The 24,314-nt window shown below is 43.0% G+C and overlaps 1 protein-coding gene across 1 annotated transcript in view; it reads left to right on the top strand.

Annotated features, from left to right (window-relative positions):
• LOC124798890 (retinal homeobox protein Rx2-like) overlaps positions 1 to 24,314 on the top strand; it is a 148,783-nt gene that overhangs the window by 115,856 nt on the left and 8,613 nt on the right. The window contains exon 6 of the mRNA XM_047262422.1: positions 21,811 to 21,901. Coding sequence (XP_047118378.1) covers positions 21,811 to 21,901 — 91 coding nt within the window. The remainder of the gene's footprint in view (positions 1 to 21,810; positions 21,902 to 24,314) is intronic.

Raw genomic sequence — 24,314 nt, forward strand, 5'->3', positions numbered from 1 at the left:
TCACGCCATTTTCTGCTGCTGTTGATTACCCCATAAATATCTGACCATAGATCCTTGTCTTCTTTCCATGTCGCTTCATTGTGGCCAACTATATCTAGAGTGAGCCTTAGCATTTCTCTTTTCAGATTGTGTAGCCTTCCTACCACGTTCAAACTTAAATGCACGCACCGGCTCGTAGAATGTCATCTGTTCGTTGGTTATTCAATATAGACACCGTCAAAAGATTCAAATCCATAATAAAACAAATTATTTTTGGGTTTTCAAGGTATTTAATATGAGGAAGATCGAAAACGAAAGATATACCACATGTGTCTCGTCCCAGAACAGAATTTCATCCGTCTGGAATAGTGGAGCGCCACGCCGCTGTGGCCTCTGTAATACCGTTATCCCTATTATGAATGTTCCATTGTCGACGACAGACCCAGTGATCACTTTTGCTTTATCAGTGTATCATAGTTATCCTAATTACGCTAATTCTCCTTTTCAAACCAGACCTTTTAGCTCCTAAAGGCATAGGGCTGGATTCTGAATGGTACGCTAATTAAATAAAACTCAGATTAAAAAGGTAACATGCGTGTTTGAGTTAAAAAGCGTGTATATCTGCCAGCCAGGAATATCATTTATTGCGGTGGGATTAAATTTAGTTGACATAAAAGGTAAATTTGCTTACGTCAAGAACTGATTATCCTTTTAAAAAGTACACAAAACCGATCTTTTCCCGGAACGTATCCAGCGAAAAATCGTTTTGTGAGTAAGCTCTTTATTTCATTATGTTTGTGTCGGTAAATCTATTTAACAGGGAATATAGAGAAATTGCAACCTAATACTAACTGCAACGAGGTAACTCACGAAACAAAGACGGGACTGCGACGGATAAATTGTGCGATCAAAAATCTTCATGTTGAGAGTGACTCACGAAATTCTGGAACATTGGGATTTCACTGATCTTTAAGGTGTAATAAATTAAATATACTTCACTAAAGCTGTCTTAAGAGGTAGTTAATGTTACAAGCAAGGATCTTTCAAGTTTAGGTAAGTCTCCCAGGTATCGCGGAACTGCTGATATGTAGTAAATAGTTCAACAGCTCGATATTAGGCTTTAGTCGAGTGAGAATGTAAACGAACAATAAATTATTTTGCTCCGTACTTACTACTCCTAAGCCGCGCGGGATTAGCCGAGCGGTGTAAGGCGCTGCAGTCATGGACTGTGCGGCTGGTCCCGGCGGAGGTTCAAGTCCTCCCTCGGGCATGGCTGTGTGTGTTTGTGCTTAGGATAATTTAGGTTAAGCAATGTGTAAGCTTATGGACTGATGACCTTAGCAGTTAAGTCCCATAAGATCTCACAAACATCTGCACATTTTTTTTTACTACTCCTAAGCTTTCTTGAATCAGTTGTATAGCTTCAGAAGAGAGCAGTGTTGCGCTATAAATCCTCTCGAGGATGGTAAGGAAACTTACCTTGCTCACATGCTCACACGCAGGGATTAAGAGGCCGAAGTAGTGCACTTCCAGATTCAGTGCCGTAGAACAACGTATAGGGCTAAAAACATTTTTCAATAATTTCTAAATAAATACGCGGAGACAAATAGGATGTAAACCGAATGGAGATAATCGTTCACTATTTGTAACCTGTACAGGAATTTCCCCCAATAACGCCATTTTTAGTTGCAGAAAAAAATATAACAGATGTTACTTGCCTCACCAAAATCCTTCCCGGTGTTCTGTCGCGTCATCTTACAAAATTACTAAATTAGTTAAAGTTTAGACCACGTTGCTTCGGCCTTCAAGACATGACATGAGGTAATTGTAGTTACAACAGCTGTTGTTACAAAGGAACACCTGAAATGACATGAGCAAGGCGTCTGCCGCACATGTTGGTGAACTTCTGCTTCGTAACAAGCAGTTCCCTGGCACATACTCGCTGGTGGCGATTCCTTGATAAACACTGCACTGCTGCCTGTCATGGAGCTAACCTATTTACATGTCGTACTCGGACACGGAGCATTAGAGCGCTGCTCGGCACAGAAATTACTGACGTTAATTTAATGCTTGGTGCAGCATGGTGGCATATACAGAAAACCGAACGTGTGAACACTGAAAATTCCACAACATGAGTCACTCTGGATCAACTTTACAGACGTGGATAGAAATAAAATAGAAAGAAAGAGTTACCTGGAACTTAGTCAGTGATCAATTTGGCGTGAGATAAGAGAAAAGGATGAAGGAATTTTGGGAACATTAGGACACAGAAAAAATAAAGTTTGTCGACGTTGTCCACCAAGAGATACGCGATCTGCTTTTTTTTTGTTTTTCTTGTTTTGTTATTTTTTGTTTATGTTAGAGATTAAAAACACATGAAGTCAAGATCGCACAGAAAATATTCTTTGCTTCAATTGATTATTAGTTTCGGCTAGAACAACGTTCTTGAATAATGTTGGTGTAATTACAGCTTCAAACACCGTTAAAATCGCCCTTAAAATGACAACATCCATACATGACATAGTTAAAACAGCTTCTCATCGTTCGTGGCCAGACAAATAAAAATTTGTCGTAATGCAAGAGCGTTGCGCCATTACCTGACACAATCAAATAAATTATTATGTAAGGTACAAACGCTTTTGTTTTATGACCATCGTACAATTACACCCGCCATGGACGATGAAAAACTGTTTTAATTATGTTACGTGTGAATATTGACACTTTAAGAAAGATTTTAACGATGTGTGGAGTTTTAATAGCACCAAAACTAATCAAAAATGTCTTATGAACTGAAGGTGTCTAGCCCGCATCTCGTGGTCGTGCGGTAGCGTTCTCGCTTCCCACGCCCGGGTTCCCGGGTTCGATTCCCGGCGGGGTCAAGGATTTTCTCTGCCTCGTGATGGCTGGGTGTTGTGTGATGTCCTTAGGTTAGTTAGGTTTAAGTAGTTCTAAGTTCTAGGGGACTGATGACCATAGATGTTAAGTCCCATAGTGCTCAGAGCCATTTGAACCATTTTTTGAAGGTGTCTAGATTGTTAGCTGAAAGTAGAACCCAGTTCACATAAAGATATTTCATGTGCGACCTTGACTTCATGGGTTTTCAGTCCCAAACACAAATTTTAAATACACAAATTTTAACATATAAACTTATTTAGCGGTTATTGACCTAGAAAAGGCATTTTTATGTGGTTGATTGGAACTTACTATTTAAAGCAATGTGTAAAGCAGGACAGGCGACCAAGTTAGAGTATATACAGAAGTCCAAATACTGAACTGGGCATTAATGCCCAAAAGAAAGAAATTAAAATCAAAAGGAGAGTTGAAACTTGGGTACACTGTATAACATATTTAATCGAAGAGGCAATAACAACGAAAGGAAGGAAGACTGGAATAAAAATTAGTGGTATACATATTCACTGTATTAGCTTCGTCGTTTACGTTGCAATAGTGACAATCTCAGAGAAAGAAGGAATTAAATACCTAGGGTCTTAAATCAAAAAAATATAATTAAATTCCAAAATAAATACCAAAAGACAATAGCCATGTATAAGGCAAAGAAGGGAGCGTGAGTTAAGACTGACATAAGAATAGGAACCGAGCAGTTCGAGGAAGTAACCGAATTTCGTGTCATCTCGGTAGCAAGGTGGTGGGAAACAATAGATGCCTCAAGGAATTAGAGAGAACAGCTCGGACCAAGAAAGCTGTCCAAAACAAAGAAAACTTTCTGCTGAACAAGCATATCAACTTCCGCACTAAGAAAATATCTATAAAGACATTTTTAAGGAGTGTTCTGTCGCATGGATCTGGAATTTGGATGTTAGCAAAGCAGGACACAGCTCGCCTCGAAGCTGCGAAAACGTGGTTCTGGAGGAGAATTAAAAGATCTAGCTGGACCGACAGAAAAATGAATGGTTCCACAAGAAGTAGCACAGAAGCAACTATTGAAACGTACAGGTCAACGCAAAGCTAAACTCGTTGGACACTTAACTAGAAATGATATTCTTTTCCACATCATTTTCGATGGCAAGATCGTAGGGAAGAAAACGAGGGGACGACCGACGACATCGTAGTTAAAGAATAGGGTCAGTGAAATGGGATGTTCCTCATAATTGAGGCTAGTCGAAAGAGGAAGCTGTGGCTGCAGAGACTAAGCTTGGGCTTTTGAAAGAAGAAGAAGAAGAAGAAGAAGAAGAAGAAGAAGAAGAAGGAGTAGGACGACGACGACGACGACGAGGAGGAGGAGGAGGAGGAGGAGGAGGAGGATGAGGATAGAAATTTTATTGAACCTGCCGCTGTCAAGCCACAAAGACTCGGACAATGTTTTCAAGAATGAAATGTTCGGACAGAAGGATTTGAGGGTATTGTATAGGAACATATGGGGGAAGGTTTATCAATAAGTATCCGTCAGCTTGATCGTGTGATGCACACTTGGAGGTATACAACGTACGGAGTACTAATGAATCAGCAATTAGGCGCGTATCATAAACGACATGTGCCTGCAGTGGGGACAAATGATTCCACACCTATAGGTCGGTGCTGTCTGTGGATCACTTTGTAATGCACGCATTGAGACGTGCGATCGTTACCTTTAACAGTTGTCATGAGCTGCAGTTGTTTCTATAAGTTGCGATCCGTTCACGACAGTGGTAAAGATAAAGCTCTCATAAACTCGAAAGTTAGTTTGAACACCACATTGCTTTGCTAGGCATTGTGTATTGGAGGTGGTATGCTTGAACCTTCCTCCGGCCTTTGAGCTGACTTACTCTTCCCTTTGTAGGGGGACCCACCGTTTAACAAGGACTCCGAGCGACAATGCAACACGGTATTTTTCAAATTAGCAATTATTGGCATACGTAAAAGAAGTGATGACTGTCTGATAAAAATCGTAGGACTGACTGGGAATCAAACCAGAACCCTTTGGATCAGTAGAAAGAATGCGCGGATTTCGACATACAAAAATTAGTAGAAATTAGTGTGTCTGTAGAAAGATCGATGCGTGAAACATAGAACTTCCACCGTCATACTTTAGCAAAAGATCTAGTGGAGGACCCGAGAAAATTTTGATCCTATGTAGAATCGCTGAGTGGGTCGAAGGCTTCTTTTCAGTAGCTCGTTGACGGGTCTAATGTGGTAGTGGGGTTGGTTCAAATGGCTCTGAGCACTATGGGACTTAACAGCTATGCTCATCAGTCCCCTAGAACTTAGAACTACTTAAACCTAACTAACCTAAGGACATCACACTACACCCAGTCATCACAGGCAGAGAAAATCCCTGCGGCAGTAGGGAAAGCGAATGGTCGATGTCGGTTATTTGAGGGAATCTTATGAAAGCGTAGCTCATCTACAAAGGAGACCGCGTATAGAACACTAGTGCGACCCATTCTTGAGTATTGCTCCAGTGTTTGAGATCGCCACCACTTTGGATTAAAGGAAGACATCGAAGCAGTTCACAGGTGAGCCGTTAGATTTGTTACAAGTAAGGTCGATGAACACACGAGTACTACAAAGATATAAACTCAAATGGGATTTCTAGGAAGACATTCTTTTGATGAAAAACTGAGAAAATTTAGAGAATCGGCATTCGAAGCTGAGTGCAGAACGATTGTACTGCCGCCAACTTACATTTTGGGTAAGAATCACGAGGATAAGAGAACAGAAATTACGGCTCTTACAGTGGCACATATACAGTCGTTTTCCCTGCGCTCTATTTGCGAGTGCAACAGGAAACGACATGACTAGTAGTAGTACGAGGCACCATCCGCCATTCACCAAGCGGTGGTTTCTGCGGTATGCATGCAGATGGAGATGCAGACGGGCACTTTATCACTGACTTTCTGGTGAATCTTTCCGGTTGTGTTGTGATACCTTTTCGTGTGCCTTATAGCTTTATCTGCACAATTTTAATAGTTTATTGCGAATTCCTGCCTTTATTACAAGCTGCGCTTTGAAGTTGTAGATATATCGAACTGAAGATATACTGTGCGACTGGTCGAGACCAGGAATCAAAATACCAATAGCAAACTGACCCATACAGTGCATTTTCAAATGGCTCTGAGCACTATGGGACTTAAAATCTGAGGTCAACAGTTCCCCAGAACTTAGAAGTACTTAAACCTAACTAACCTAAGGACGTCACACACATCCATGCCCGAGGCAGGACTCGAACCTGCGACCGTAGCGGTCGCGCGGTTCCAGACTGTAGCGCCCAGAACCGCTCGGCCACCCCGGCCGGCGACAGACAACTTATTGAATGTTAAAGAGCCTTTGTTTCAACAGTCATGACACCCTGCACAAAACGTTGAAAGACATCATCGTGTAAACGTAGTACTGGGAGCAAATCAAAACTAAATGACAGACATCGTCGTACGCTAACATGAATTGTGTCAAAACAACACAAAACTACGGCGGCTAAAGTGACTGCAGAACTCAATAGCCATCTTTGAGACCCCATATCAATCGACAATGTTCTCAGAGAACTCTATAAAACGAATATCCATGGACGAGCTGCTATATCGAAACCATTAGTGACGACAACCAACGCAAAGAATCGTAAAACGTGGTGTCAGAAGCATAAATCCTGGACGGCTGATCAGCGAAAACAAGTCATATGATCCGACGAATCAACGTTTTCGTTATTTCCAACATCGGGCCAGGTTTAAGCCTAGAGAACGCCAAAAGAAACCTACAATCCTGATTACTTGATTCCAGCGGTTAAGCATGGGCAGCCATGTCACTGTATTCTGCTGGTCCAATCATTGCTCTCAAAGGCTGTGTTACAGCCAACGATTATGTGAATATTTTAGGCGATCAGGTGCACCCCATGATTCAAATTGTTGTTCCCCAACAATGATGCATTTTCAAATGGCTCTGAGCACTATGGGACTTAACATCTGAGGTCAACAGTTCCCTCGTACTTGAACGTTACCGAACCACTCTGTTGGAGCGCAGTCTTGGGAGCAGACTTCCGCCTCTCTCGTCACTACAGGATTTAGAAGAGGTTCTCATCGAAGAGTGGCATAACATTCCACTGGAGGCTATACAATCATTACATGCCAGTATTCCAAGAAGAATAGCAATTGTATGACGGACAAGTGGGGGTCCAACCCCATATTAATAAGCCATTCCCAAGTATGTACAGCTGTTCACATTATCTTTTAAATACGATTGTTCAATTTTTAATAACGCCGCAGCAGAATACAATATGTAATGGGGCGGAGTTTTCTTTCCATTTTCTTCGTAGCTTCTCTAAAATGCGCCATCATCGTATATTTTTGATTGTGGGTAATGAATTTAGACGACACCCAACATTTATCTATTTTTTTGGTGGTATATCTCCATAGGCTGTAAGGTTCCTGCCAGATTATCAAAAGTATTACCTATGAAAATGACTCCAGATACGCCCTTAAATAAGAAAAATACCTTCTTCAATATAATATATACAGTCATAAACCAAATTAGTCACACAATCTGCAAAATTTTTTTAGAAATTATCTAGTTACGGAACACTTTCCTTTTGCGCAACGATTTACAATGAGCATAGCAAAGTAAAATTGAATTTAAGGGGACGCGGGCAGTCGTATAAGATCTCACTCAGCATAAACATGTGTAAAGCAACGAGGCATATCACCTCGTACAATGCAGTGGGAATGTGGACCCAGTCTGTTAGAATAACTCGCAGATACAAGATGTCAAATAAGCACATTTTCTACAGAATAAAAAACATCGTGTCAGGCAGCTGTGTCAACATCACATCTACTTTTCGTGCTGACAACCATTTGGAAAAAAGTAAAATAGAATAGCCGCAGTGATTACTTCTGTTACTGATGTCAATTGCAGAAGGAATCCCTAAAAATTCTGCAAACTGCTGAACACAACACGTTTCATACCAATTTGTCACGTTTCACCTCAAGTTGTCACTTTTCAAATGCTGAGTCATCAGTCTTCTGACTGGTTTGATGCGGCCCGCCACGAATTCCTCTCCTGAGCTATTCTCTTCACCTCAGAGTAGCACTTGCAACCTACCAACCTACGTCCTCAATTATTTGCTGTATGTATTCCAATCTCTGTCTTCCTCTACAGTTTCTGCCCTCTACAGCTCCTCCCAACACCGTGGAAGTCGTTCCCTGATGTCTTACCAGATGTCCCTTCTCCTTGTCTTCCACATATTTCTTTCCTCTTCGATTCTGCGCAGAACCTCCTCATTCCTTATCAATCCACCTAGTTCTTAACATTCGTCTGTTACACCACATCTCAAATGCTTCGATTCTCTTCTGTTCCAGTTTTCCCACAGTCCATGTTTCACTAACATACAATGTTGTGCTCCAAACGTACAGTCTCAGAAATTTCTTCCTCCAGTTAAGGCCTACGTTTTGTAGAAGTAGATTTCTCTTGGTCACGAATGCTCTTTTTGCTAGTGAAAGTCTGCTTTTGATGTCGTCCTTGCTCCGTCCGTCATTGGTGATTTTGCTGTCTAGGTAGTACAATTCAACTTCATCTACTTCGTGACCATCAATACTCATGTTAAGTTTCTCGCTGTTCTCATTTCTGCTACTTCTCATTATTTTCGTCTTTCTTCAATTTACTCTCAATCCATATTCTGTACTCATTAGACTGTTCATTCCATTCAGCAGATCTTTAATTCTTCTTCACTTTTCTAGAACTTTTCATTTACTTCCGTAATTGATTCTTCGATGTATAAGCTGAACAGTAGTGGTGAAAAAACTACATACTTGTCTTACACTCATTTTAATCTAACCCCTTAGTTCTTAGATTTCCTCTTATTGTTCCCTCTGGGCTCATGTACATGTTGTATATTACCCGTCTCTCCCTGTAGGTTACCCCTACTTTTCTCAGAATTTCGAACAACTTGCGCCATTTTATGTTGTCGAACGCTTTTTCCAGGTTGACAAATCCCATGAAAGTGTCTTGATCTGTCTCCAGTCTTGCTTCCATTGTCAACCGTAACGTCAGAATTGCCTCTCTGGTGGCTTTATCTATGCTAAAGACAAACTGATCGTCATCTAGCACATCCTCAAATTTCTTTTACATTCTTCTGTGTATTATTCTTGTAAGTAACTTGAGTACATGACCCGAAAGTCAGATCGTATGTTGCCAGACCCATACATTCTACATACCAAGAGAAATATTAGTTTTGTTTACACTTCCCCTAATGACTTTAGAAATTCTGATGCACTGTTATCTATCCCTTCTGCCTTATTTGATCTTAAATTCTGATTATAATACTGGATCCCCTATTTCTTATAAATCGACTGCTGTTTCATCTTCTACTGCATCAAATTTTCCTCATAGAGGCCTTCAATGTACTCCTTCCACCTATCAGCTCTCTGCTCTGCATTTAACAGTGATACTCCCATTGCACTCTTAATGTTATCACTCCTACTTTTATTTTCTGCGCACGTTGTTTCGACTTTCCTATATGCTCTTTCAGTCTTTCCGACAATTATTTCTTTTTCAATTTCTCCGCATTTTTCGTACAGCCATTTTCTCTTAGCTATCTTGCACTTCCTATTTACTTCATTCCTCAGCGACTTGTACTTCGACATTCCTGAATTTCCCTGTACTTCATTATTTCATCAATCAACTGAAGTATTCCTTCTGTTACACAGGGTCTCTTCACATTACCTTCCTTTTCCAACTTCTGTGACCCTCAACTACAGATGTCCATTCCTCTTCAACAGTATTGCCTACTGAGCTATTCCTTAGTGCCGTGTCTTCAGCCTTAGAGATCTTCAAACTTATCTCGTCATTCCTTAGTACTTCCGTATCCCACTTCTTTGCATATTGATTCTTCCGGACTAATATCTTAAAACTTCAGCCTACTCTTCATCACTACTACATTGTGAACTGAATCTATATCCACTCCTGGATACGCCATACATCTGATTTCGGAATCTCTGCCTGACGATGATGTAATTTAACCGAAATATTTCTTTATCATTCGGCCTTTGCCAAGTACACCTCTTCCTCTTGTGGTCCTTGAAGAGAGTATTCACCATTACTAGCTGAAATTTTTACAGAACTCAATTAATCTTTCGCCTTTCTCATTCCTTGTTCCCAGCCCATATTCTCGTGTAAGCTTTTCTTCTACTCCTACCCCTACAACTGCATTCCAGTCCCCCATGATTGTTAGATTTTCATCTCCCTTTACGTACTGTATTACCCTTTCAGTATCCTCATATACTTCAGGTATTTCGTCATCTTCAGCTTCTGACGTCGGTATGTATACCTGAACTATCGTTGTTGGTCTTGGTTTGCTGTCGATAAGAACAAACCTATCACTGAACTGTTACGGTAAAACACTCTCTGCCCCACCTTTCTATTCATATCAAATCCTACTATCATTATACCATTTTCTGCTGCTCTTGATAATACCCTACATTCATCCGACCAGAAATCCTTGTCTTCTTTCCATTTCTCTTCACTGATCCCTACTATATCTAGATTATGACCTTGCATTTTCCTTTTCAGATTTTCTAGCTTCCCTACCATGTTCTAGCTTCTAACATTCCACGTCCCGACTCATAGAACACTATCCCTTCGTTGGTTATTCAGTCTCTTTCTCGGGGTCACCACCTCCTTGGCAGTACTCTCCCAGAGAAACGAATGGAGGACTATTCCGAAATCTTTTGCCAATGGGGAGAACATAATGACACTTTTTCAATTACAGGCCACATGTCCCGTGGATACACGTTGTGTGTCTTTAATGCAGTGGTTTCCGTTGCCTTCTGCATCCTCATGTCGTTGATCATTGCTGATTCTTCCGCCTTTAGGGGCAATTTCCCACCTCAAGGGCAAGAGAGTTCCCTGAACCTCTGTCCGCTCCTCCGCCCTCTTTGACAATTCGTCTAAATAAGCAAATGAGTGGCACGGAAAACTGATTTGAAAGAAGATTTGAATGTAAATCCGTATAATTGACTCTCAGAAAGTAAATCTGTTACATTAGTACGTGCAATGTAAGTGCTCAGTAAACATGTGGCACACAGTTGCTATACGTAAGAAAATCAAGATATAACCCTTAAGTCATAAATTTCTGACTAGGTTCATTGATGAGAGTGTACCAAAGTTGCAAGTGTGCTTTTCTTGCAGCATGTCACCTCACACCACCGCACCATACAGAAAAACAGGAGCAGACTCCAAAACAGGCCCCATTTCCAGCACGGCAGAACGCAGAACCCAAGTACTAGCATTCTCACCGTGGTGGACTAAGAGTTCACTGGCCGGCACAGCCTCAGTTCAAAGAATGCTCCCTGAATATCGCACAAGCTGATCAGGAGATAAGTTGTTCGCGATAAGTAACTAGATACAGAATTAATCTTTTCAGTGAACCTGCAGTAACTAATATACGAAAGTGACACAAAAGTAAGTATCGAATTCAGTACTGAAAGTTAAAACTTACCAGCCACCTTTCACGTTGATCGGAAATGTTCCATTCCAAATAGGATGTGATTTGACCATTGCGCTAATTCAGAAAGACACTGCAGTCTTCCGGTTGTTCAGTATCCCTACGATCGAAGGTCAAAAACGTAGAATTCCTCCTGTGTAAATTATGATATGCTGAGTTAGCGATGTCGTGCAGTAGCGAAACTCTCGCCACCTGAAACGCAATTGACAGCATAATAACGAGAAGTCTTCTCCTTTTGTCTCTCGGCTAGATATTAGGCATAACAATTCCTACCCCATCTCTAATCTTATTGTCTCTTCCCTTTCACCATTGATGAAGAAGAGAGCCGAGAAAAAAGGAAAAACAAAAACCGAGCGTCGAAGGCCCACAAAAGCGCCATTTCTTTATTTATGGCGCTTATTGCAGAAAATAATAGCTACTTACAGCAACAGTTGCATTTGCTGCGGTAAACGTAACGAGCATCTGTCAGGCACGTCTACGTGGGCAGAACGGAGTAGAAGGCTGGGCGGGGTGGGGGGTGGAGGGTTGCAGGATGGGGGAGAGTTGTGACGCCGTTGTATGGACCTTGCTGGTGGGTATTTTTCATACGAGTCATTACGCAGCCAGATGACATCGAGTAAACAAAGTGAGCGAGGGACAATGGCGTCGCCACGGCAACAGTTGACGTCTCTGCCACACCCCGTTTCTCTCTTCTCCCCCCCCCCCCCCTTTCCTCCAACCCCACCCACCCATGCTTGCAACCAAACGAGCCGAGGCAGTCGCTCACCCCCTGTCGACTCTTTGTCGTTTTCATTTCTGCCATTTGAAGTCATTCCCCAGCCCCCATTACGACAATAGAGACACAATAATGTTATTCCAGAGGCTCGGCGACATCTTGACGTGACAATTGTGCGCCTGTGTTGCCCGTTCTCGATCGCTTCTCTCTCTCTCTCTCTCTCTCTCTCTCTCTCTCTCTCCCCGTTCTCCAGGCCGTAATTGGAAATATTTAGTAGATTGTATAACGGCCCGACTTTTTGCCGATGGGTAGGCAGAAAAAAAAGTGTTTTCGTTTTCTTTAGAAAGTGCTCCGTAACGAGACGCGAGCTAGTGTGCTTTCGTCATTATTGTGTTGGTCGCTCGAGGACGTTCAACGGGGAGCTAATTCGCCGTTCTTTTCATGCCATCACTCCCATTCCAGACAATTTCTTTTCGCGGACGGGGACGAGAATTGCATTCGTCCTTCGCCTGAATAGCGGCAATGCCGCTGACATCGCTTTTTTGCGGCAGCTGTTCTTTCTTTAACACCGGGATTGTGAGACCCGTTTATGTGGGACAGGCTTGGCTGCAGCTGATGGTAAAGCTGCGCAACAATGCTTCTTGAATGAAGGGTCGAACGCAACGTATCCAGTTTAGAAGCAGAGGCCAAACAACAATTTTACCTTCGGTCTCACTGTTTGTTAACGTTTACTTCTGTACGACTGAAAGAAGGTTTCGTATGTAATGAAAATATTTCTGTAACATCATCCACATCCGGCAATTTCTGTTGTTTCTACATTTTTCTGAACAGCTATCCTCTATTCCTGCACTAATCATGTTTTATTTCGCTCCTAATACATTTCTCGTTTCGTGTATGTTTGAACTCGCATCTAACTATGGCTGTCGAAAAGGTTCCAACAATACAGCAAATATTCTCTCTACTTTCTGTTTTGCCACGTCTAGGGACATCTTTATGTAGGTCGCTATTTCACGACGCACTGTACAAGAGGTCGAATTGCCAGTCAGTTTCTGGTACAATTTTGGTTGCGTAGGACTTTCAGGTCTTCGCGAATCTAAGCTGCTGTCGGAAAGAACCTGTAAAACTTTAATTACAAGTATCCCATTACACTAAGTGGCCAGAAGTCACGGACAGGCACTAGATTAGGTGTTTGTCCCCCTACACCCCACATTCATCCTGGAGGCTGGATAACTCACGGTCAGCCGTCGATCACCCTTGTCGTACTGCGGAAGCGACGAGATGTCCTGTCATCAAACACTTGTGGTCTTCCTATACGGCGTTTTACGCCCGTGAAAACTTCTTCTCTCATGTGATGTGTTGGCGAATGTGCCAACACCTTGTAGATATAGGAGGCCGAAATGCACGCTATCTAACGCAGACGGGCGTGAATTCTGGAACAGGATAAGTAGTGAATTCTGATAAGAAAAGTATGCAGCTCCTCGAATACTTAACTTTTATTTAGTTCAGCATTCTTGATGAGACGTTTCATACGATAACTATCAAACTATGTAAGGCTAATGGCGCCTTGCTAGGTCGTAGCCATGGACTTAGCTGAAGGCTATTCTAACTGTCTCTCGGCAAATGAGAGGAAAGGCTTCGTCCGTATAGTCGCTAGCAATGTCGTCGTACAATTGGGGTCGAGTGCTATATCGTATCTCCAGACCTGCCTTGTGGTGGCGCTCGGTCTGCGATCACACAGTGGCGACACGCGGGTCCGACATGTACTAAATGGACCGCGGCCGATTTAAGCTACCACCTAGCAAGTGTGGTGTCTGGCGGTGACACCACATCATATATTAAGATCCTCCTCAGATATTGTCGACCTTGAGTAATCGAATTCTTATGGCACGTCGGATATGCTGTTACCCATTAAGTTGGTCTTTGAAATAAATCGCAACTGAATACGACGAATAGAGTCTGCCATGAGCGATAATACGATTCCCTTTTCTGCGTCACCATACAGGGACCATAGCTTTCTCGATTTGCTCCGGAGTAACAGGACCAGTAAGGTGTCCAGTTGTCTTACCACGTCACAGTAAAACGATGAATTTCTGAAATGTCCAACTCGATTGCGTTTTCACATAGCAATAAAAAAAAAAAACACAAGTGGCCCATCAAGATCCTCCGACCGCCGTGTCATCCTCAAGGAGGATCGGGATAGGAGGGGCGTTGGGTCAGCACACTGCTCTCCCGGTCGTTATGATGGTATACTTGAACGAAGTCGCTACTGTTCGGTCGAGTAGCTCCTCAATTGGCATCACGAGGCTGAGTGCACCCCGAATAATGGCAACAGCGCATGGCGGCCTGGATGGTCACCCATCCAAATGCCGACCACGCCCGACAGCGCTTAACTTCGGTGATCTCACGGGAACCGGTCCACATAGGTAGCACGTAAATCTTGAGTCCGTAGCTTTTTGCTGCAAGGAACAACCAAGGAACAGGCGAAGGACCTCTTTTACTGAAATAATGAGGTCGTTAGCTTACAGGGATGTCAGCTATTATGGTTCAAATAGCTATGAGCACTATGGGAATAAACTTCTGAGGTGATCAGTCCCCTAGAACTTAGAAGTACTTAAACCTAACTAACCTAAAGACATCACACACATCCATGCCCGAGGCAGGATTCGAACCTGCGACCGTAGCGGTAGCGCGGTTCCAGACTGTAGCGCCTAGAACCGCTCGGCCACCCTGGCCGGCGTCAGCTATTATTATTAGACTTATAACTTCATAAAAATACTGAATAATATTATTGCGTGGTAGTGTATGTCTACAGGAATCACAGATTTCATAATCATTCTTATTGTCCAAAATACGGTTCTCACATTCAAACAGAGTAGCAAATATCGTTAACATTTTCTGAACTCAGTAATAATCGATATTGCTCGCAGATTCGTGATCTTACACGAGCATTGCAATCCAATCTGACCTAACCGAACTCCGTAATAGTTACGGTCGACTACTTGGAGACTATCTGCAGCCATTCACGTTCCCAAACAACGGAATTTTTATGGATGAAAGTGTGCCTGTCACCGGACAACAACTATCCACAGTCGATTTGAAGTACATTCTCTACAATTCGAGCTAATGATTGGTTCATCGAGATCGCCCGCCATGGGATACAATGGAGAAAACAATTCGTGCCCAAAATCCTGCACCGGCAACACTTTCTCAATTATAGAGCGCTGTAGAGGCAGCATGGTTCAATGTATTTCCAACGACTTCTCGAGACATTGCCGTGTCGAGCTGCTGCACTGCGCCGGGTAAAAGGAGGTCCGACACGTTATTAGGAGGTGTACCATGACTTTCGTTACCTCAGGCTATGCCACGTGGCATGTTTTTCATTGTTTCATTTTGGAGAAATAGCCTTTTTTGTCGTTACTTCATGGTCTGTGGCAGTCAGTGTGTGAGATGGCGCCTTCCCCACGTGGACGGCGCGGCTGCGTCCCGGGCGGCCGTGCGCGCCACGTAATGAGCGTGTCTGGTCGCTAAGCGGATCACCGCTGCACTACGCTCGGCTGCGCCGCGCCTGGCTTGCAACACAGTGTAAGCCCGCGGCCCGCGTCTTTGTCCTTATTGTCGCCCTAATGAGCCGGTAGCCGCCTAATTCGATTACCTAAGTCGATTATTACCGCCACTACTCTATCGATAAGCGCGCGCCACAGTGCATTTGTATCTGCGTGGGTGCCTCGGTGTTCAGGTTTGTGTGGCATCACGGCTCACCGGACACGACTTCGCATACGGGCATTTGTTCTTCATTCACTTTCTAATCAGTGGTATTACAGTTGCGCGAAACGACTTCCGTTGCTTCCGAAAACGAAGTCTCTAACATCGACTTTTGTATAATTGTTTCCTGATTTCTCACCAAGCATTCAGCCACAAAATTCAGTGTTGTCTGGATAGGTTATTGCTTTCGACTACGGTAGTTACCGGCGGCGGCTAATAGTCGGAATTTGCCTCTGGATGTAGGCTTGCGACTAACGTTTAGGCATATGATATCGTGTTTTTTTGTTTTTTTTTAATTGTTGTGTGTATACACTGAGGTGCCAAAGAAACTGGTACAGGCATGCGTATTCAAATACAAAGATATGTAAACAGGCAGAATAAGGCGCTGCGGTCGGCAACGCCTATGTAAGTTGTTAAATCGGCTACTGCTGCTACAATGGCAGGTTCTCAAGATTTAAGTGAGTTTGAATGTGGTCTTATAGTCGGCGCACAAGCGATGGGACGCAGCATTTCGGAGGTAGCGATGAAGTGGGTTTTCCCATACAACCATTTCACGAGTGTACCGAGAATATCAGGAATTCGGTAAAACAACACATCTCCGACATTGCTGCGGCCGGAAAATGATCCTCCAACAACGGGACCAATGACGACCGAAGAGAATCGTTCAACGTGACAGAAGTGCAACCCTTCCGCAACTTGCTGCATATTTCAGAGCTGGGACATTAACAAGTGTCACCGTGCGAACCATTCAACAAACATCATCGCTATGGGCTTTCGGAGCCGAAGGCCCACTCCTATACCATTAACGACTACCCGACACACAGCTTAAGGTCTCGACTGGGCCCGTCACCACCGACATTGGACTGTTGATGACTGGAAACATGTTGCCTAGTCGGACGATTCTCGTCTCAAATTGTATCAACAGGATGGATGTGAATGGGTATGGAGACAACTCCATGAATCCATGGACTCTGTATGTCAGACGGCCGGAGTGGCCAAGCGGTTCTAGGCGCTACAGTCTGGAACCGCGCGACCGCTACGGTCGCAGGTTCGAATCCTGCCTCGGGCATGGATGTGTCTGATGTCCTTAGGTTAGTTAGGTTTAAACAGTTCTAAGTTATAGGGGACTGATGACCTAAGAAGTTAAGTCCCATAGTGCTCATAGCCATTTGAACCATTTTGAACTCTGTATGTCGGCTGGGGATTGTTCAAGTTGGTGGAGGCTCTGTAATGATGCGGGGTATGTGAAGTTGGAGTGATATGGGACCGCTGATAAGTCTAGAGACGACTCTAACAGGTGACGCATCCTGTCTGATCACCTGCATCCATTCATGTCAATTGTGCATTCCGACTGACTTGGGCAATTCCAGCAGGACAATGCTACATCCCACGCGTCCAGAATTGATACAGAGTGGCTCCAAGAATACTCTTCTGAGTTCAAACACTTCCGCTGGCCACCAAAATCCTCAGACATGAAGATTATTGGGCATATTTGGGATACCTTGCAACTTACTGTTCAGAAGAGATCTCCACCCCTCGTACTCTTACGGATTTATGGACAGCCCTGAAGGATTCATGCTGTCACTTCCCTCCAGCACTACTCCGGACATTACTCGAGTTCACGCCACGTCGTGTTGTCACACTCTTGCGTGCTCGCCAGGTCCCTACACGATATTAGCCAGGTGTACCAGTTTCTTTGGCTCATGAGTGTGGGTTTCCTACGTTGCACATAAACTGATGTGGCTGAAAGTGTAGCGAACAAAACTGCACATTTTTGAGTAAATATACGACGTCTTTCTGCAAAAGGTCAGATGCTCTAGTGTTTATTAGCAATTTTCTGTTATTAAAGGAAAACGAAGCTATTCAGTAAACATCTGTACATTACGAGAGAATCGTAAATAAATTGTTTTGTAATGTACCGGTTCGTAACTCCCAAGGTTCTTAGGAAACAAAGAAATGGCAAATAGGATGTTACTTTTTAGTTATTGTCAATTTTTATGACGCTGCACTCACATCCTTTACAGAACTATGCTAAAAATCTTATAAACGTTAGTATTCCCACTCATCCGATATCGTATTGCTGTGAGTAACAAAAACGAGACGGAGTGTCGCGACTGTTATGTTAGACTGTGTGAATACGTTTCAAATACGGTATTTATGTTCCATTTTTATGTTTTCTTTTGAATAAAGTACTTTGTATGTTTTCTCAGTGCTACGTTGGACCGCGATGGGTTTCTGTAGGATGGTAACCACCGGGACAGAGGTCACCAAACTCTTTTCACAGCAGGCCAGATGAGTAACTAAATGACGAGCGCAGGCTGCATCTTCGTTATGTACAATACTTGTATTCCAGAACGAAAATTGTGGGGACGAAAGACGAAGGGTGAATGGTATGCAACACTCCAAATGACAGGGACAGCCAACATCTTTATTTACCAAAAAAGTTATCAAAGAAAGCCACGATAGCAAAAAAAGTTACTCGTACATCAGACCTAGTGCGCACATATCCGAATCTCACAAACTAAGTAGCAAAAAACGTCAGTGAAATTAGTGACATTTGGCTTTCAAGATATCACAACGTCTGGTTTGGTATCGCTGCACCAAATCTAGAGTATCGCTGTCAGATATCCATCAGTCAATCTCGTTCGACGTGCTGTCTTCACATAGGTCATTTTGGAGAATCTTTGCTCACAGACGTAAGTTGTTCCAGGAACTAAAATCATAGCAGATGCAAACTACCTCAGTTGCACGCAAATCGGTGAACTCCAACGGTAGTTCAGTAGGCACATCATCAAGGTTGCAATCATTGTGATTCAGGAACAGAATGTCACTCTTCTCTCCAAATAATGCTTCTTGTTTTCGGAAAATGAACACTAACATTTTCGGGTACTGTAGCAAAAAAAAAAAAACTCTTTTAAACCGTGTAAATAAGACTAGTTTTCTCCTTCCAGTTGTGCTTGAAACAAGAACAGCTTTCGTCTAAATCCTTTGATTTTGTAGAGATCATAGACGAGGTTATCCTTTCCCTGAATTTTCAAAGTTCGATGTTAATTCATGTGGGATGTGATGCCACTCAAAACTAACAATTTTGACAGCCAGGTAGAATCTGACACTTTTGGACCAGCTTTGTCATTATTTCCCGTGAGCAAAACAATTATTTCCTTTCGGAGTATGCAGAAACGAAACAGGGCTTTACCGCAGCTGACCCACCTCATTGCTCTGTGATAAGGCAAGTCACAGAATTTAGACCCGGTGTCTTCAATAAAAGTAAGGAGCTGACTGTGATTGAGTTTATGCCCCCTAGTGTTCACAGCAGAAACGGCTGGTTTCCGTACACAAGAAATATGTTTATTCCCCACGAAGTACTTGGTGACGAATGATGTAGTGTATGAGCAGAGCCTGCAAGTTTCAAATCTTCCACCTGAGTCCTGTTGTGTGCCACCAGACCCTTCCTCGCGTCAGCCGTATTGTTTCCATTATCAACTGAACATCTCGAATTTGATACCGTTGAAGGATGTAATATTGCAAAATTTTTTGCACTTCTAAGAAACTCTTTTCTTTTCAGCTGTTGCTCCATGTACGCTGCAAACGGATACCAACCGTTCCGTTGTCTGAGGACCCAAATTGACTCTACGAATGAACACGGGAAATTGTGACGTACTCGAGGGATCGATAGTCTCAGCTAGCACCAGAGAATGCCATAAGAAGTTCCCAGCTTTCTCGAGTACCTGTAGCACTATGTTCTCTCCAGTTTCTTCTGTTCTCCGCACAACTGAACTTACCAAAAGGCTGATACTTCAAAACAAATTGGCTTTCTTTAGGACTCGAGTCTTTTTGTGGTTCTATCATACACTCTCTGATGAAGTTCCCATCGGCTAACGATTTTCCTCTTTCTGCCATTATGTGCATCATTTTGTAATTCGTACGAGTGACAGATTCATTTACAGCAAACTTTCTCGTGAAGACATTTCTTTGGGTTTCTACTTTAAGTTCCATCGGCTCATATTTCTCAGACCGTAACTTTTCAGAGCACATTGAGTATTTTGACAGATGTTTTGTTCAGTAGTGACTCCAGAGATTGTACTCCTTCAAAAGGGGAGTACTTTCGCTGCACTTTACGTTGAAAACGCGACACTTGGCATCCATCTCTCCATTGTTAGTAGCCGTAGTGAACAGTGAAGTAAACAGGGTCGGAAAACGAAAAATAATTGTAAACATAATTAAATTCTGGGGATGGCGTGAAATAACCAAACCTTACAATAAACAAGACAATCTAGACACAATAATTTACAACTGAGCATCGTAAATTTAATGTACATAACATCCGAGTGGTCTCTGCACGTGCGATGATCTTCTAGTATTCTAAAAATATAGTTACCTGTAAATTGTATAACAGTCATGTATTCCACATGTTTTACCAGGCCCATTCAAGCACCGTCGAACCGAATGAACTGACGTCACGGGCTGGATACGACCCGCGGGTGTAGCCTGGTGACACTTGCAGTAGAAAGCATGGATATAACCTACGTATGTAGCGAATATGTCTCAATTGAATAATGAGTCTGCTGTCAGTCATGTGATTCCAGCTTAGTCACTACAGGCAGATTCCAAACCGTTTAGAGATTTCCATTTCGCTGAGACTGAAAATGCCAAAAACATGTAGAATTTGTGAGAAAGCATAGAGGGAATTACAGTACCGAGAAAAAAACATCGGGCGGAACATGGAACACGGGACAACCTACAAACGACATCGCACGCCACAGCGGGTGTATCAGTACCACAAACCTCACATGTGTTGCCCGTTTGTATGCAACGAATGACACATAGCATTTAATGGTATGAATGCAGTTTATTGCGCTGCAGAAATTATTCATCACTATAGTTGTTCGGGCATAAGTTCCTACCTGTCGCGGATATTGTAAATGGAATTACTAGCATTCACCTGGAGATCTTTTCCCCACAAACAATGCACTTGGTTTGAAAACGCTTAAAAAGTGTGCCACAGTGTCTACTACATCGTGCGCAACACAGCTGGTAGTTTACGTCCCCTCCTACAAGAAACTTACTGCTTATCGTACAGTTCGTATACCACACAACTTGTACATTAACTGACACCTCTTGACTACGACTATCTTTTTAATAATTCCAAAATACCATATTAGTGTTAACTGTCATTCGTGTCAGAGCTTGCCTCTGTCAGAGCTTATCTCCCACATTCCCATGAGCATACAAGGAACACACACAGGTCTCGGAAGGAAGGAGGACAGACGATGATGATTCAATGATTCATCGATTGGGAGGTGACTAACGGCGAAACATTTTATTGTTCTGGACGAGGGTGTAGGGTAGGAAATCTGAATGAGAGTTCCACACCTAGCCATTGCGTGGAAATGCCGGATAACGCGACTGGATTTTGTTAGCTTACGAGTTGTCCATGTCGCCACTCATATTAGCAAGGTACTATAAAAAACCTTTTTCCCTTTTTAGACAAATGTTTGTAGTGAATTCAGAGGTAAATCTCACATTGCCAAGAACGTGATGGAAAGTGAAAGAAACAAAATCAGTTAACTTCACATTTTTAATTTAAAGATGGCAAAAAATTTGAATCGCTGAATGCTGTTATCACAATTAAAATTTTGTCGTGAATAATATTTGGAAACATCACTAAAAATGTTGCATTGCGCTGATGAGTTGAACAATAGTTAATTTTGGAAATAAGATATGTTCTCAAAAACACCTATTAAGCTACAGTTGGAAAAAAAAGTTCGGAATACTTACTGACCTTTTTACAGTATAATAATTTTTATTTGCACATTTGAAACTAGTTTACTCGAGTAAATAAAGCAGTAATATTTTTTGTGGAAAGGAAGTGTAGTACGTAAGATCTGAATTGTAGAGTTAGCAGCAACTGAGACGAGTTGTTGTGTTGCAGGTGTGGTTTCAGAACCGAAGAGCAAAATGGCGCAAACGGGAGAAGGCGCTAGGCAGGGAAACTGCCGGCTTCCTACACGGCGATCAGCCAGGTAAGGGCGGACAGTACAGTAGTCCACACCATGAGTAGTAGCTAGCTGTCCTGCTTACATGAACAGTACGAAATTCTAGACGTTAAGAAAACCGGCGACGAGGTAGTTTCATGTGTATGGCTGTACTAATCAGTTCTTAGTTGCAAATCATTAAGTTTTCCAGATTTGTAGCGGCAAAGCCAATTCCGTTGCATGCCCCTAGTGTGTCTTGATGGCCTCGTCTGGTAACGAAGCCCGCCACCATTATCGAGTAGTGTTGAACCATGGTCGTGGTCACCGAAGTACATTGCTCGAAAAAAATTCAGCATCTCATGGAGTGAGTCTTTTTATTGACAAGTGAGGTTACGGCTAGTCCATCACTCTAGGAGTATATGATAACATATTCAGACCCAATGAAACACGTCACAGTCGACAGTGCCCAAACATTCGCATCAATACACACAGTATACCTCCGTCTGGCGGCAAAGCAGGCGCGTAAACTCATAAAGGTGCTGAACGACATCGTGCGATATATAATCATAAGCACTTTGCACCTTTCGTTGTAATTTCTCCTTGGTCTTGCATGCTCTGGAGAACAAGCAAGTTCCAGCTTAATCACGTCCCATAACGTGTTCCACTGGCGAGGGATCTGGTGACCTTGCTGGCCAGGGTAGCCGTTCTACACCACGAAGAGCACTTTGCGTCGCAGTGGCCGTATGTGAACGTGCACTGTCCAGCTGAAACAGCACATCAGCTTCCTGTCGAAGAAATGGCAGTAGCACGGATACAACAGCCTGTGCAGTGTAGCAGCCACTGGTCACTTTATCCCATAGAAACACCAAATGTGATCGCGATCCTTAACACGTATGCCCCCTCCCCCCTCCCTTTCCCTACCTCCACACCACGAAGCCTGGGATGCGACGTGTGTGTCGTCGGGAATGCGTTCTGGAACAGGCAGCTCATCAGGTCTGTCATAAACGCGTACGTCCATCACTCGCGTGTACCTCATCTCATCTCATCTCTGAAGACAACTCTCCAGTGAACTCTTACACGACACATGTTTGGCGGTGTCCTTGTGTCAGCGGTAGCTAGGCAGATGCCCGTGTGATCTTAATCCTGACGAAACAAGAGAGTGCAAAACGTGCCCGGATTTCGTTTCTGGGTGATGTTTGGCTGGCCACTGCTGCTCACACTGTGTGCAGATATTCGACGTGTCTGCTCTGGCAATGTCCCACAGACCACCGCTGAAAGCAGCGGCACACCACCCACACATTGTGCCCAACGTATGTCACAATCCGTCGGTACGACCGTTCAACTTTGCGCAGGCACACAGTGAGACCATTCAAATGGCTGAAGCTGTTAAACAGGGGTATTTACTCGTCTGTTGGGGGATGGTTGTACCCTAGAATGAATGTTACTGTTCAGGTCTAAACGCAGTGCAGTTACTGCTTGCACACTCATAACGGTGTCTAGACGGCCTCCTGAGCGCCATCTCCTTGTCGATGAACGTGACAAATGAAATACTAACACTACAGCCCCTCTGTATCCAGGGATTATACCCTGGTGAGCTTGAACATATTCCTTGAAGTTGTTCTGTTTTTTCTGCTCGCATGCTGGAGAACTGCTGTCGCTAATTTTCGTTGGTAAAATTTTGCGTAAACTAAGATGGCAACCAAACAGCACTACGAACAAAGGGAATCTCTTTTAGTTCCTCATTCTTGTGTGCCTCGCATTGGACGCAACGTACAACGAACCTGTTTAACTTACTGTGATTTTAAGTGGAGATGAAGGCAGAAGAATATATTGCAATAATTGTTGGATCTGTGCTCTGCATATACAAACATGTACGAATATTTATTAAGATATCTGCTGAATCCTGAAGTCGTTGACCGATGGTTACCACAAACAGCGTCAAATAGCGAAAAATAATGGTGGGAACAGTAAGATTGGTTCATGGATCAATTTATAGTTATTTAGAAAGCTTCGTAGAATTCAGTGGCGACATTTGTACCAAATACTTGCTCCGAAGCACCCTATCACCTAACTGCAGCAAAAGAGCTAAGGTAGGATAGTATCGAAAGAAGATACCGTGTTTACTTCAAACGGCAGTGTACTGGACACAATATTTCGCGATGAGTGTTTGATATACTATCAGCGTGGTGAAAGGAAACGTCTGGAAATTTTCGAGTGTCTTTCATGAAAGGGGAAGAGTCCACGAGCTTTAAAATAACTATCGAAGTGTCGTTCTTTTGCTTGGCTCACGTCTCGTCGATGCATTAGAAACTTTTAATGCTCACCTAATTCATCGAAACACATTAGAATGAAATCGTTACTCGGTTGAGATTTAGGTAATATTCTGTCACTTGCATTCGTTAGGACGTCCGATTTCTTAGACGTTGCCTGTAGCTTTTTTATCACCCCGACAATCATTTTC

This window comes from Schistocerca piceifrons, chromosome 5, assembly GCF_021461385.2.
Source record: "Schistocerca piceifrons isolate TAMUIC-IGC-003096 chromosome 5, iqSchPice1.1, whole genome shotgun sequence".
Lineage (NCBI taxonomy): Eukaryota > Metazoa > Arthropoda > Insecta > Orthoptera > Acrididae > Schistocerca > Schistocerca piceifrons.